The sequence below is a fragment of the Neoarius graeffei genome, chromosome 4, assembly GCF_027579695.1.
Source record: "Neoarius graeffei isolate fNeoGra1 chromosome 4, fNeoGra1.pri, whole genome shotgun sequence".
Lineage (NCBI taxonomy): Eukaryota > Metazoa > Chordata > Actinopteri > Siluriformes > Ariidae > Neoarius > Neoarius graeffei.
In genome coordinates, this window is record NC_083572.1 from 69261874 (window position 1) to 69276684 (window position 14811).

The 14811-nt window shown below is 40.3% G+C and overlaps 1 protein-coding gene across 2 annotated transcripts in view; it reads right to left on the reverse strand.

Moving 5' to 3' along the window:
• Positions 1 to 14811, reverse strand: part of srgap3 (SLIT-ROBO Rho GTPase activating protein 3) — a 302285-nt gene that overhangs the window by 95354 nt on the left and 192120 nt on the right. For both annotated transcript variants that reach the window (XM_060919551.1, XM_060919552.1), the window contains exons 5-6: positions 7010 to 7195; positions 1877 to 2005 (exon numbers count right to left, since the gene is read on the reverse strand). In XM_060919551.1, the coding sequence (XP_060775534.1) occupies positions 1877 to 2005; positions 7010 to 7195 (315 nt within the window). The remainder of the gene's footprint in view (positions 1 to 1876; positions 2006 to 7009; positions 7196 to 14811) is intronic.

The following is a 14811-nucleotide window of genomic DNA, read 5'->3' on the forward strand; positions in this document are numbered from 1 at the left end:
ATTAAACAATAATGTGTGATTAAAATAAGTGCATTGTGTCATATCACTATACTGTATCACTGTTTTCATCCCCTGCTGGCCGAAAGGCCTGAAGGGGGATTATGTCGTGGTGATTTCCATCTGTCCAGCCGTCCCGGGAAAGGTACTCACTTTCTGAAATCAACTCCTCTCACAATTTTTGAAGGAGTTTCATGAAACTTGGCAGGATTCTTTGTTATATGTTGGTAATATGCATATTATATTGCATTTTCGTTCAATTCAGTCACATTTTACCAGAGTTACAGCCCTTAATTAACAAAATTATACTTTGACAATTTCATGAGAGTGTGTTTTCCTTCTAAAATGAACTCCTCTGACAATTTTTGGAGGAATTTCACAAAACTTGGCAAAAGGCATTGTTATATGTCAGTAGTACGTATACTGTTATTTTGTTCAATTCGGTTGCATTTTACCAGAGTTGCGGCCCTTGATTAACACCCTTGTACTTTCACAATTTCATGAAGGTGTGCTTGCCTTCTGACATCAACTCCTCTCACAATTTTTGGACAACTTTCTCGAAGCTTGGCAAAAGGCCTTGTTATGTGACGGTAATACGCATATTGCAATTTAATTTCGTTTGTGAAAATTTTTTACCAGAGTTTTGACCCTTGATTAAATAACTTGCACTTTGACAATTTCATGAGGGTGTAGGTTCTTCTGAAATCAACTCCTCTTACAATTTGTGGAGGAATTTCACCAAACTTGGCAAAAGGCTTTGTTATATGACAGTTATACGCATATTGAAACTTCGTTTAATTTGGGCAAATTTTACCAGAGTTATGCCCTTGATTATTAACAAACTTGTACTTTGGCACTTTCATCAAGGTGTGCTTGCTTTCTGAAATCAACTTCCCTCACAATTTTTATCCCCCGCTGGCCAAAAGGCCCAAAGGGGGATTATGTTGTGACGATGTCAATCTGTCCATCAATCCCAGGAAGGGTGCTCACCTTCTGAAATCAACTTCTCTCACAATTTTTGGAGGAATTTCATGAAATTTGACAGGTTTCTTTGTTATATGTCGGTAATACACATATTGCAATTTAGTTCAATTCAGTCGCATTTTACCAGAGTTATGGCATCATTGCCAACGGGGGATATTGTGCTCTCGGAGCACTCTTGTTACTAGTTCATGTGCAAATGGCTTATATTTCCTCCACACCTTTTTTCCTCTAGCAGGAAACACAAGAGAAAGGAAGCCTTATCCTGAATGTGCCACTTTCATATATTTGTGTGTGTGTGTGTGTGTGTGTGTGTGTGTGTGTGTGTGTGTGTGTGTGTGTGTGTGTGTGTTTTGTCCTTTGCCATCTCATGGGATACATGTGTAAAGGGAAAAAAACAGCAATGCACTGCTGTACCCTGTCCATCTCTCAGCAGAAATCCAGGAGGACGAATTTATCTATCACACACACTCACTCAACCAGCAAGTGGTCAGTACAGTAAACCCTTCAGTGTCACTGAGAAAAAAAAATGACAGGATGATCACTGCATTCCCAGGCAGAACTAACTCTTGTGGGCAGATTATAAGCTTAAAAACAATTAAACTGATTTTAAGTTAAACATCTGCTATGTAAGGATAAACAATACTGGAATTATAACATGATGCAGCAGTGGTAGGTGCCAGAAGTGCAATGCCAGAAAGGGTATAATTATGCAAAGCAGAGAAAATAAAGTCTGTGAGAAACATTTGGAGGAAATAACATAGATCAGCTTTAGTGAGACCCAGTACCCACAATGCAACAGGAAACAGATGGAGTCCCCTGCAGTTTACACTGTGTCAAATAAACACTTAAACAGCCAAGCCAGCATACACAAACACATCTCATGTGGCATACTCACGTCAATCATGTCGGAGACATCGTGAATGTAATATTTTGCCACTACGGCGTTGGTGGCTGCCAAATTCAATAAATAGTCGTTGCGAGCTTTCGTGCATTTCAGCTTGTTTTCTGAATACTTGGCTTGTCTCTAAAGAAGAAAGAAAGAAGTAAACAGAGGAAAAAACTTATTTATTTGTGCAAAGTACATTGCAAGTAAGCTTCATTATATAACAGTTAGTTCTGGTTGACTAGTCTGATTGGTCGAGTGGTGTTCCAAAAGCACCTATATTTCTTATAACCTAACTGTTATGTCATTCTGCGTCTATCATTTCACTCATCTGTGTTCATCATGTACAATTCCACTTCCTAATTCGAAAGGAATAACAATTACTATAGTTTTGTTAGCAGCATCATCAGTGGACATGGCAAATGCTAGTTTTCAGGGATGTAACTTTTGACTTAAATAAGCAATATGAAAGCTCATCAGATGAAGATGAAAAGTAAGAAGGGACACCAATTGTACCAGAAGCACCTTTAACGCAATGTACAAATCAATGTGTGCTAGTTACCAGCTAGCTGACAAGCTAAACAGTAAATGCGACTTCTCTTTCCGCTAGTAGAGCAAAAATAAACAGAACATTTGACCATACTGTGTCCAAAATATCACTTATTTGAAATTAATTTCTTGCTTATACATAGAACTGTCATATAAAAGCAATCCATATCAATACAGTGACATGGCCGCTCTGACCGCTTCAGCCATCAAAGTCTCCAGGGAACATTACAGTAGTGGTTTCCCGTTGCCTTCTACTGGATTATTATAAATGTTATCTCCTCCCAACCATTCACACCTACGAACAATTTAGAGTCACTAGTTAGCCTAACCTGTATGTCTTTGGACTGTGGGGGAAACCGGAGCACCCAGAGGAAACCCACACAGACACGGGGAGAACATGCAAACTCCACACAGAAAGGCCCCTGTCAGCCACTGGGCTTGAAACCAGAACCTTCTTGCTGTGAGCTGACAGCACTAAACACTATGCCGCCATAAAAGCAATAGCACACTCCTAATCATGCTTTTGTATTGAACATCACCATGGCTATGATTAACTACAGCACTCGTGCCAATGTTCCATATAACTGACATTGCTAAAAATGTATAATGCGACATTGTTAAACAAGAAAGAAAGCAAACCAGAAGACAGAGTCATCTATATTCCCTACCCTATATACCAACTATATACCAAGTTTCAAGATACTATTTGTCTCATTTTCAAGTTCTGCTGCAGGAAACCAACCCTACCTCTTTACACTGACCTCAGCAGCCCATGGCATAAACCCACTAAAAATAAAAATTTCTCACATTTCTTAGTATCAAAAGGCGGATATACATTACTTAAAGGAATACTCTGGAGTGAAATGCTTTTTAGGTCTATTTTCGCATTATTGGGAGTACATACGTTGAATTGCTACCACAATCACATCAATCGGTTGTGTTTTTAGAAAATTCGTTTTTTTGTGATTTCAACCGGAAAGCGCTAACACGGCAGTGCCCGGGGCATGTCTTTTTGCCGATACAAAATGCTAGTTTTAAACCATTGCAAAGCTCAAAACAACATGACAGTTCTGTGGAAGTGAGTAAAGGGTTTCTACAAACAAAACAAAGTGTCCCTGGCTCTGTAAGTGCACTGACAGGGTGTGTAGAAGAGTAAATATAAAGCCAGTGACCTTACCTGTAGTTGGGCTTCCTCAGACGCCATCTTCATGGGACAGTCCGTAAAAGTCGAGTGCCGAGTGCAGCGGGATGGAAATGCACTAGCGGGATGGGCTCTGCACTTGGCACTCGACTTTTACGGACTGTCCCATGAAGATGGCGTCTGAGGAAACCCAACTACAGGTAAGGTCACTGGCTTTATATTTACTCTTCTACACACACCGTCAGTGCACTTAGAGCCAGGGACACTTTGTTTTGTTTGTAGAAACCCTCTACTCACTTCCACAGAACTGTCATGTTGTTTTGAGCTTTGCAATGGTTTTAAAACTAGCGTTTTGTATCGGCAAAAAGACATGCCCCGCGCACTGCCGTGTTAGCGCTTTCCAGTTGAAATCACAAAAAACGAATTTTCTCAAAACACAACCGATTGATGTGATTGTGGTAGCAACCACAATTGCGGCACAGTGGTGTAGTGGTTAGTGCTGTCGCCTCACAGCAAGAAGGTTCCGGGTTCGAACCCAGCGGCCGGTGAGGGCCTTTCTGTGTGGAGTTTGCATGTTCTCCCCGTGTCTGCGTGGGTTTCCTCCGGGTGCTCCGGTTTCTCCCACAATCCAAAGACATGCAGTTAGGTTGACGTGGGGCGGCCTTGGGCTGAGGTGCCCTTGAGCAAGGTACCGAACCCCTGACTGCTCCCCGGGTGCTCTGGTGTGGCTGCCCACTGCTCTGAGTGAGTGCATGTGTTCACTGCTTCGGATGGGTTAAATGCAGAGGATGAATTTCACTGTGCTTCAAGTGTGCATGTGACGAATAAAGGTTTCTTTTTTCTTCTAAAAAACTCAACGTATGCACTCCCAGTAATGCGAAAATAGACCTAAAAAGCATTTCACTCCGGAGTATTCCTTTAATCAACACATATACCAACTTTCAAGACCATACCACTCATAGTTTTCAAGTTCTGCTCCGGAAACAAAACCTATCCCTAAGACTAACCTGAGTGACTAAGTCTGAAATTGTTTCCATGGAAACACGAAAAATTTAAATTTCTCAAATTTCTTAGTATGAAAAGGCACATCTACATCACCTTGTTAACATGTATACCAAGTTTCAAATCCGTATCATGAACAGTTTTGGATATATGCTCCAGAAACGAACATTGCTCTTTGAAACTAAGTCAAAATCTATTTTTTAGGTAAAAATTTGAAAAATACGTTTTTTCAAAAATCCAAAATAGCAAAAGGCACCAGTTCACGTGTTGCTTGATATGTAGACAAAGTTCATGAAGATATCTTCAGTAGTTTTAAAGATATGGCCCAGAAACGAAAACGTGACCGGACAGACAGACGGAACCCGTTTCTATATCCCCTGCCAAACTTCGTTTGAGCGGGGAATAAAAAAGAAAAAAAACCTTTCCTTTTCTTGTTATAATATAAATATAAATGTGACATAAATCTTCCTCACATTAAAAAATGTGAATTCCAAAAGCTGTGTCTAAATCTTCATCTAAGTTCTGATAGTGAACAGATGGCAGTCATTTCACTCCTACCCAATACACAACATGCAAGTTTCTCTTGAAGAGCCTGTAGATAGTGACTCTGTTGCATGCTATACAGAGCTTTGCACACATCAAATCTCATCTATTAAACAGTTCCAGTTGGGAGGTGCTGAATTTTTTATCAAACAGAATCAGCGCTCATATCTGACAGCTGCTTTACTGGCATTAATCATGGAGACCATCAGACTTCTGGCACTGACAAAACTAAATACTTAAATGATGTACAAATTGCAACTACGTTCGTTCTAATGAATCCTGATCACATGCATTTGACAGGTTTTATGTATTTGCGCATTTTAATGAACACTAATGACCAAAATTTATGAAATATTTTGTTATATGTTATGCCTAGAGAAAACACATTTTAAACCACAACTCACTGTACAAGGGGCACTGTACAGCATGTAGGCTGGTAACATGACATTAATGAATGTAATTATTACATTATTGTATTGCTTTTGTGTTAGTATTTCTATTTGTATGTGTAGCTGTACAGTTCTGCATCATCTTATGCTATCGGCTTTTTAGCTCATTTGGCCGACAGGCGATGACCTTATGCCATCATGTTGTCCATTGTCCGTCCGGCGTCATCCACATTATACGAAAATCACTTCTTCTCTCTCTATTCTTTACCAATTTTGATTGTTTTTGGCAGGAAGGTAGGTCTGCCTGAGGTGCATATAGCTTCTATCCAGATTTGCATAATTGCAATTAATAATGAAGATATGGAGTAATTAAGCCTTAATGACTAGTTTCCACACAAATCGCTTCTTCTCCCTCAATTCTTCATAGATTTTGATTCTTTCTGGCATGAAGGTAGGGGTACCTAAGGTGCATATAACTTCTACCCAGATTTACTTAATTACAATTATTCAAGAAGTTATGGACTAATTAAGCCTTACTGAGCAGTTCAACAAAAATCGCTTCTTCTCGGTCAATTCCTCACCGTTTTGGATTCTTTCTGGCAAATAGGTCGGTATTCCTAGGGTGTATATAGCTTCTATATATAGCTTGCATCATTTATTGCGCAAGGTGGCCCACTTTATATCGTTCCTTCTGGACTAGACGGGGCTGGAGTGAGCTACGCCATCATTGATGGTCTCGTTGCTAGGATAGGAGCAGTCAAATTTTTTTTTGAAACTATCAGAACATTGTTGTCAGCTATCTTTAGTCACAATGGCACAAAATCAGACACTGGTGAGCAAAATGTCAACTTACAACCAAACAATTCATTTTCTCCATGAGCAAGCTCATACAGAGTAAACCTGGCTTTACACCAGTATCATTATTTATTCATTTATTTATTTGAGGGTTTTTAAAATTAATTGATTGATTAATTGATTGATTAATTGATGCACGATAAGTCAGAATTTTGTTGTAAGATCATTGTGCATACGTTCACAAATTTGTCCATTTGATAATTTTTCCCATTTCTATAACAGCGAATGGGTCTAAGCCACATTAAAAAGCTAATGTAAACAACCTAACAAAAAATCAAATTTGAGTAGAATTGAATCGAGCACTTAGAATCCTAGGCTTTGCGTAGAAATTATGGCTTAGGTTACTGAGCTGAAGTTGTGCATGTTAGTGTGTTTGAGTGTTCACACATGAAGTCTTCGTGCAGTCTACAACCTCAGTGCTTTCTATATCAACTAGAGCCCCTCGACGTTTTACAACACCTTTTATCAAGTCTAATCAAGCTTTCAGAGGTCTGATGAAAGCACAACAGTAAACAGAGTGGTGGAGGAAAGGCAGCTCCACTTTACTGAAAAAGCTCCTTCGATATGTCACCTACTTAAGTAGCCATGAGGGCTGTGAACATTATCTCAAAGCAATTAAACTGTCATGAAGTGACACTGATGGTGGTTCAGATGGCCTGTTCTCACCTTCTCCTTCATCTTCTCGATCTTCCTGACGGAGCTGCGGCGCTGGGCACGCTCCTCATGCCGCAGGAGATTGACGTTCAGGTCTCCGGACTTGCTGTACTGTTTCTCCTCCTGCTTCTCAGCGTCCTTCAGCTTGCTCTCGGCGCTGATGCTCTCTGTGTGGTACATGTGGTAGGTCTTCATCACCTACAGGGGGCAGTGAGGAAGCAGAAGCAGGGAAACAAAGGAGTCATCTAAGGTCCAGTTTTCAAATCATATGACATTGGGTTTGCATGTGGAAAACACTAAAACATTTATACTCTACACTTGGAAAGACGACCAAAGTGGCCTGATATTCTTGGTGTACATTCTCAGAAAATAAAGTACATTATTGTACCTTTCTGGGTACAAGGGCTTGTCACTGGGGCAGGACCCTCTAAGGTACTTATTTGGACCCTTTATATACTGATTGGGAACATACACTACCGTTCAAAAGTTTGGGGTCACTTTGAAATGTCCTTATTTTTGAAAGAAAAGCACTGTTCTTTTCAATGAAGATCACTTTAAACTAATCAGAAATCCACTCTATACATTGCTAATGTGGTAAATGACTATTCTAGCTGCAAATGTCTGGTTTTTGGTGCAATATCTCCATAGGTGTATAGAGGCCCATTTCCAGCAACTCTCACTCCAGTGTTCTAATGGTACAATGTGTTTGCTCATTGCCTCAGAAGGCTAATGGATAATTAGAAAACCCTTGTACAATCATGTTAGCACAGCTGAAAACAGTTTAGCTCTTTAGAGAAGCTATAAAACTGACCTTCCTTTGAGCAGATTGAGTTTCTGGAGCATCACATTTTTGGGGTCGATTAAATGCTCAAAATGGCCAGAAAAATGTCTTGACTATATTTTCTATTCATTTTACAACTTATGGTGGTAAATAAAAGTGTGACTTTTCATGGAAAACACAAAATTGTCTGGGTGACCCCAAACTTTTGAACGGTAGTGTATATGTACTTTTTTGGCCCTAAAAAGGAACAAATAGTTACCTTGAGGTCCAATAATGAGCCCTACATTAGTGTAGACTGTACCTTGGGGGATAGACATGGACTCCTACTGTACCCCTGTTTCTGAAAGTGTAGTCTCTGAATCTTATGTGATTGAAGAGAACAGTTTGGTGGCCCAGCTGTCACCTCCAGGACAAAGAAAGCAATTTGGAATACTGATGATAATGAATGAAGAATGCAAGCAAACACCCGCTCTCTGTGGGTATCCACTAGCTAAAATTTGGGTTCCCCAGCTGCTCGTTGTAATACTGTTGCAAGGCATGCTTGTAATTAGATCAGTGCTATTCTACAAAGACTTTACTACTGCAAAGTTTAACCAGATATTCTCTTTGTGATGATGTAAGCATAAAAAAGATCTCCCCATTTCTGTAATTAGACCTCAGTCCATCTGGAAATGACCCAGTCCCTTCTCTCTTGGGAAAGATGAAGCTCTAGAGTCAGACTGTTCATGCTTTGAAATGAAGCATATCTTCTGAGCAACTTCATCTCTCAAGTGCTGTACAGGGCCCAGTTAAAGAAGATCAGTGCTCCCTTTGCAACCCCTTAAGCAGGCAAGTCTAGGAATATGTATGACTTGGAGCAGGCAAAACAAGGGAAAAAAGAGTCCTACTTGTTTCTTGTACTTATCACAGGGTCAGATAAGAGAACATTAATGATGAAGTTCTAGATCATGGTTGGATATTTGTCAACCACATCTTTTTGAACTGCTGCTCATGCAATATCAGAGGTGGCATAACACACTCAGAGGAAAGTGCTACAAGCTCACTGATGTCCATGATTGACTAGTGTCGCTGTAATTGACAGAGGCGAGAGACTATGCCTACGCCATGGATGGCTGTAGCATCATCAGGATTCAAACTAGCAATCTGTGCATGATAATGCTATGCCAAAAGCAAGTGTAGTTTGTTCTTTTCTTTGACTGAACAAGAGAAGAAAGAAAAAAAAACGCTGATGACCACTAGCCTTGTGAGCCTACTTCCTTGACAGGCAACTACAATTAAAAAATAAGAGCGCAGACACATAATCTTCACGTCTCAGGCACCCTGTCTACTGAATTGTCCCTAGTACTGTACATGGTAAATCATTTAGTTAGCTTCCTTCACTTCACCTCAGTAACTGCAGGAAGCTAACTAAATGATTTACCATGTACAGTGCCCCGCATGATTATTGGCATTCGTTGTAAAAATTCATAAAAAGGGTTAGAAGAAAATCCACCTTTTGGTGAACTGGCTTCATCTCACACTGAAAAAATGAGAAAAACCCAACTATCCATCCATTATCCGTAACCGCTTATCTTGTACAGTTAACCTAACCTGCATGTCTTTGGACTGTGGGGGAAACCGGAGCACCCGGAGGAAACCCACGCGGACATGGGGAGAACATGCAAACTCCACACAGAAAGGCCCTCGCCGGCCACGGGGCTCAAACCCGGACCTTCTTGCTGTGAGGCGACAGCGCTAACCACTACACCACCGTGACACCATGAAAAACCCAACCTTTAATTTAAATAAATTTATTCAATGAAAAACAAATCCCTCATCAGGAAATAATTATTTTGAACAGTTTTTTTTTAAAAAGATTTTTTTCTCATTTTTTCAGTGTGAGATGAAGCTACTTTACCAAAAAGTGGATTTTTTCAAACCCTTTTTTACTAATCTTTAAAAGGGGTGCCATTAATAATTGTGGAGGGCACTGTATAAGACTTGGTCCATTAGATTGTAGATTTATTTATTTATTTATTTATATTTTTTGCCAAACCAGCACTTTCCTAATTCAGAAACCAGCACCACATACTCACACTAATGCAGCTTATATATATATATATATATATATATATATATATATATATATATATATATATATATATATATATTTTTTTTTTTTTTTTTTTAAAGAAGCCTGCCAAATCCCAGTCATTAAGTGAGTCCACAGCTCCTGGCCACTATCCCCTGCTGGAAAATGCTATTTCCTGCAGCTCATTAGGAAAAGGATGAGCTGAGATTTCACCTCTGGACAACTCACACCAAAGTCTAGTAAAACCAGACAACGTGAGTACTGTGTTAAAGCTCATACAACCATCCTTCATAAGCAAGAAAATCTATTTTTAATGTGTCATTCCTAGTTAAATATTATGGATGCTTCTGCAAGAGCTTTCAGCGTCCAGATGTAGAACTGGTGCATCTATATTTCTCTTTAGTTTGTGGTTTTAATGGTCAGTGCTGCACAGTTTTATGAATGCCAGCACCTGGCTCTTTTATGGTACACAGCTTCCTTGAACATCCAGCTGCTGTGCTCTGAAATGTGACTTTTATAGTACTAACAAAACCCAACCGCTCTTCATCTCATCCATCTTTTGATCAGCAGTAAGTCAGAAATCATAAACGAACCTCGTAAGTCAAGAAAACACAATACTGTGTCCCTAAGTCGGAAGGACTAAAGGATACATACTCCAGCATGGAAGAGCATGAAAATAGGGCATTTCACTATAGCCAAGGATGTCGGCTCATTCCTCTCCCGAAGAGAAAAAAAGGAAGCATTTTAACAAGCTAGTTGGATCTGTATGTCTGTAAGTCCCCGAGCAACAGAATCTCATTTTCAGACATGCTGAGGTGGTTCTGCTTGAAAATAGATTTAAGCTGTTTGACTTTAACAACACACCTGCAACAGCACCTTGAAAAGAGATGTGGGTCAACACTGGGACCACAACAGTATCTAAGATATTAAAATATATAGCATAATTAATGCTACAACCATTGTACATATAATGCAAACCTTGGATTTATGAGGCAGGATTGATAAACAAGGTAATAATTTAATTAGCTTTCAGCTGAACATAGTGCAACAGATCATACAGTGAGTAGATCGATGAAGCCTGGGAATATGATGTCAGACTTATGTGTGAAATCCACCATGTTTGGATATAACTTCATATTAGTGGTGATGAGTAGCACTGCCATCTCATAGATCCAGGGTCCCTGGTTCAATCCTGAGCTCCGTTTACTGTCTGTGTGTAGTTTCACATGCTCTTCTTGTGACCACATGGGTTTCCTCTGGGTTCTTCGGTTTCCTCCCACCCACCTTAAAGTGCATATTCTGGACCAATTTCGTTTTTTTTTATATGAAAGTATGTCCTTTTCCACACTCATCCAGAAGGGTAATTTTGCACAAGGCCATCTGTCTCATCTCATCTCATTATCTCTAGCCGCTTTATCCTGTTCTACAGGGTCGCAGGCAAGCTGGAGCCTATCCCAGCTGACTACGGGCGAAAGGCGGGGTACACCCTGGACAAGTCACCAGGTCATCACAGAGCTGACACATAGACACAGACAACCATTCACACTCACATTCACACCTACGGTCAATTTAGAGTCACCAGTTAACCTAACCTGCATGTCTTTGGACTGTGGGGGGAAACCGGAGCACCCGGAGGAAACCCACGCGGACACGGGGAGAACATACAAACTCCGCACAGAAAGGCCCTCACCGGCCATGGGGCTCGAACCCGGACCTTCTTGCTGTGAGGCGACAGCGCTAACCACTACACAACCGAGCTGCCCGGCCATCTGTCTACAGCAAAAAATAAATAAAATAACAAAACACGTCTGGAAAAATCCCAAGGGAGTCTGGAGCCAGATTCGTGACGTCACCTGCAGAACCGCCAGCAGGCTGTTAGAGCTTTGCACGATTTCAGTGCACAGCCTGTGTAGACCATGCGCTCCCATTGTCCGGTCTTTTGGAAAACGATGAGCACTAATTCCATCAAGATTGGTGTTGCTACACCCTCCTACGATACATCTGTTAACCATTTTAATAATTACGCGATAACGTTGAAGAAATTTGCAGAAAACCACCAGGTCGTTTTCTCATAAACAAACCAGCGCTGACGTAGGATTCAGAAGGAGGCGTCCCACATGAGACGTTACGAAAATCAATGTTTGCCGGGAAATCCAAATGCCAAGTTTTTTCAGAGGCGGACCAATTCGCCTCAAATGGCTTGATTTCAACTGAATTTTTCTGGTATTGCGCAAGGTAAAAAAATTGCAGAGAATGCAGAATGTTACAGATATTTGACCAAAGTTTAATATAAAATAGGAGAATTACATTGATCTTGCTCCTGAATTTACCCGTGATATGCACTTTAAACATGCCATTAAAGCTAGAACTGAATTGCTCTCGGTTTGAATGTGTGTGTGTCCCCTTCAGAGTGAAAACCTAGCTCATGCTCAGTGTTCTACAGAGGTGGACAGTAACGAAGTACATTTGCTTGACTACTGTATTTAAGTACACTTTTTGAGTATCTGTACTTTACTTGAGTATTATTTTTTTTGAAACTTATGACTTTAACTTCATGACATTTGAAAGACAAATATCGTACTTTTCACTCCACTACATTTCTATCAAGATCCTTGTTACTCGTTACTATGAAGCGGCTTTGAAAGTGGATGTTTATTTTATTTTATTTTCTAAAATGTGATTGTTTTTTTTTCACAGGTGACACTGAGACAGCCTATCAGTAATCACTAGGGTCATGTCCACTGGACATAGACTGGATAAAATCAAGTTCAGTGATTTCTCAGCAGCATTATTTGAATGCAATCAGTTGATGGCAGAATGGAAGGAGGCGGTTCTTCTGAAGAATGCACACACCCATGGCCATACGTAGAACTCATGTTTAACTTTTCTGAAAGGATTAAAGATTCGTTTCATTTTAAATCTTTGCTTTGTTTGCCAAAAACGAACCACATCACAGCCTACAAAAACTCGCCATCCAACCTGCAGAAGCATATTGAGGTCTGTAAACGTTTTATTCCAAGAGAAAGCTTGCAATGAAGTTGTCTGTGCTTTTAGAGCTAGCGATAACGTTGCAAATGTAGCTATGCAGTCTGATTAGTCAAATGACTTCTTATGGGTTTGCCCGCCAAGTTGCCATAACCTTGTCCATGGCTAACGCGAACACATAGCTAGTTAACTTGGACACTGTTAGTTAGCATGTAAAAACGGAGTTATGCTAACATGAATAACGTTAACTTATCTGAAGTCCTTTCAGAAATACGTTTTAGCATAATCTTGCCAAATAAACAATGTAGTAATCTTTCTTTTCTAGTAGCATTAGCTACCCAATATGATTTTGAGTTTGAAAAGAGTTTGCTAGCATGTCAGGTGGAGTTTCACTGACTAGCTAGCTTAACGGTAAACCGCCATGATGACACAGCATGTGTTCATTTTGTGCATTCACATTTCTGTCTTTGGTAACAGCATTAGGTTTTGTAAGCGTTGCGGCAATAATACAACGATGCGTTGACAGAAAATTTACTTTTAATACTTAAGTATTTTTAAAAGCAAATACTTCAGTACTTTAACTTAAGTAAAAAATTTGACTGGACAACTTTCACTGGTATCAGAGTAACATTTATCCAGTGGGATCTGCACTTTGACTTAAGTAATGAAGTTGGGTACTTTGTCCACCTCTGGTGTTCTACACAACTACTGCAACCCTGACCAGGATATAGCGGATACTGAAGATAAAGAAACGATAACTTTGTATTAAATATACAAAGGGTGCTCATAAATTTACCACATTATTACCAAAAGTGTCTTATGATGAGTAATTCTGTTAGACGAAAGGTAGTTTCTCCTCCTGTTTGAATTGGAAATTTGAGTTATTTTTCAAAATAATGCTTATTTTATAAAATAATGCTAATTAGCACATTTTCTTTACGGGTGCCAGTATTTAATTTTCTTCATTTTTTCTTCTTTTTCAGGATACTTTTTCTTCATTTATTCATACATTCTTTCATCCTCAGTAACCATTTGATCTACCGACGGTGGTAGTGGATCTGGAGCTGATGCCCTGAATGGGATGCCAGTACATCACAGAGAGTGTAGCATACACAATCACACACTCATTCACACCCAGGGACAACTTAGAAGGCTTTACTTGTCACATGTACACTCAAGCACAGTGAAATTCCTCTGCATTTAACCCATCTGAAGCAGTGAACACACACAAGTGAGCAATGAGCACGCACACATACCCAGAGCAGTGGGCATCTATGCTACAGCACCCAGGGAGCAGTTGGGGGTTAAGTGCTTTGCTCAAGGGCACTTTAGCCCAAGGCTGCCCCATGTTAACCTAACCGCATGTCTTTGGACTGTGGTGGAAACTGGAGGGAACCCATGCAAATACAGGGAGAACATGCAAACTCCATACAGAAAGGCCCCCATCAGCTGCTGGGCTCGAACCCAGGACCTTCTTGCTGTGAGGAAACAGTGCTAACCACTACACCACTGTACCACCCCACAGCCAATCCAACTCCTGGCATGTTTTTTTGGAGGAGGTGGGGGAAACCAGAGAACTTGAAGGAAGCCTATGAGAGAACATTCAGAAACTCCATCCCAACAGTAACCTGAGATCAGGATGGAACCGAAGGCCCTGGAGCTGTGAAGTGGAAATACTACCCACTGCATCACTATGCCACCCTATCCATCTTCAGTAAGCACTTTATCCTAGGCAGTGGATCCAGAGCCTATCCCAGAAAAACTGGGCGCTAGGCAGGAATACACCCTGGATAGGATACCAGTCCACTGCTGGACACCAACACCACCAGCAGCCATTGATAATGGATCTTTTAAGTATGTTGTCTTAATTTATGCAAAATACCACTTCTGTTTTCTATTTCAATTCCAGCCACTTGGCTTAAAATGCTCTGTGCACTACAGCTCAAAGCTTTTCAGTTTCACAGTTAAGGTAATTGT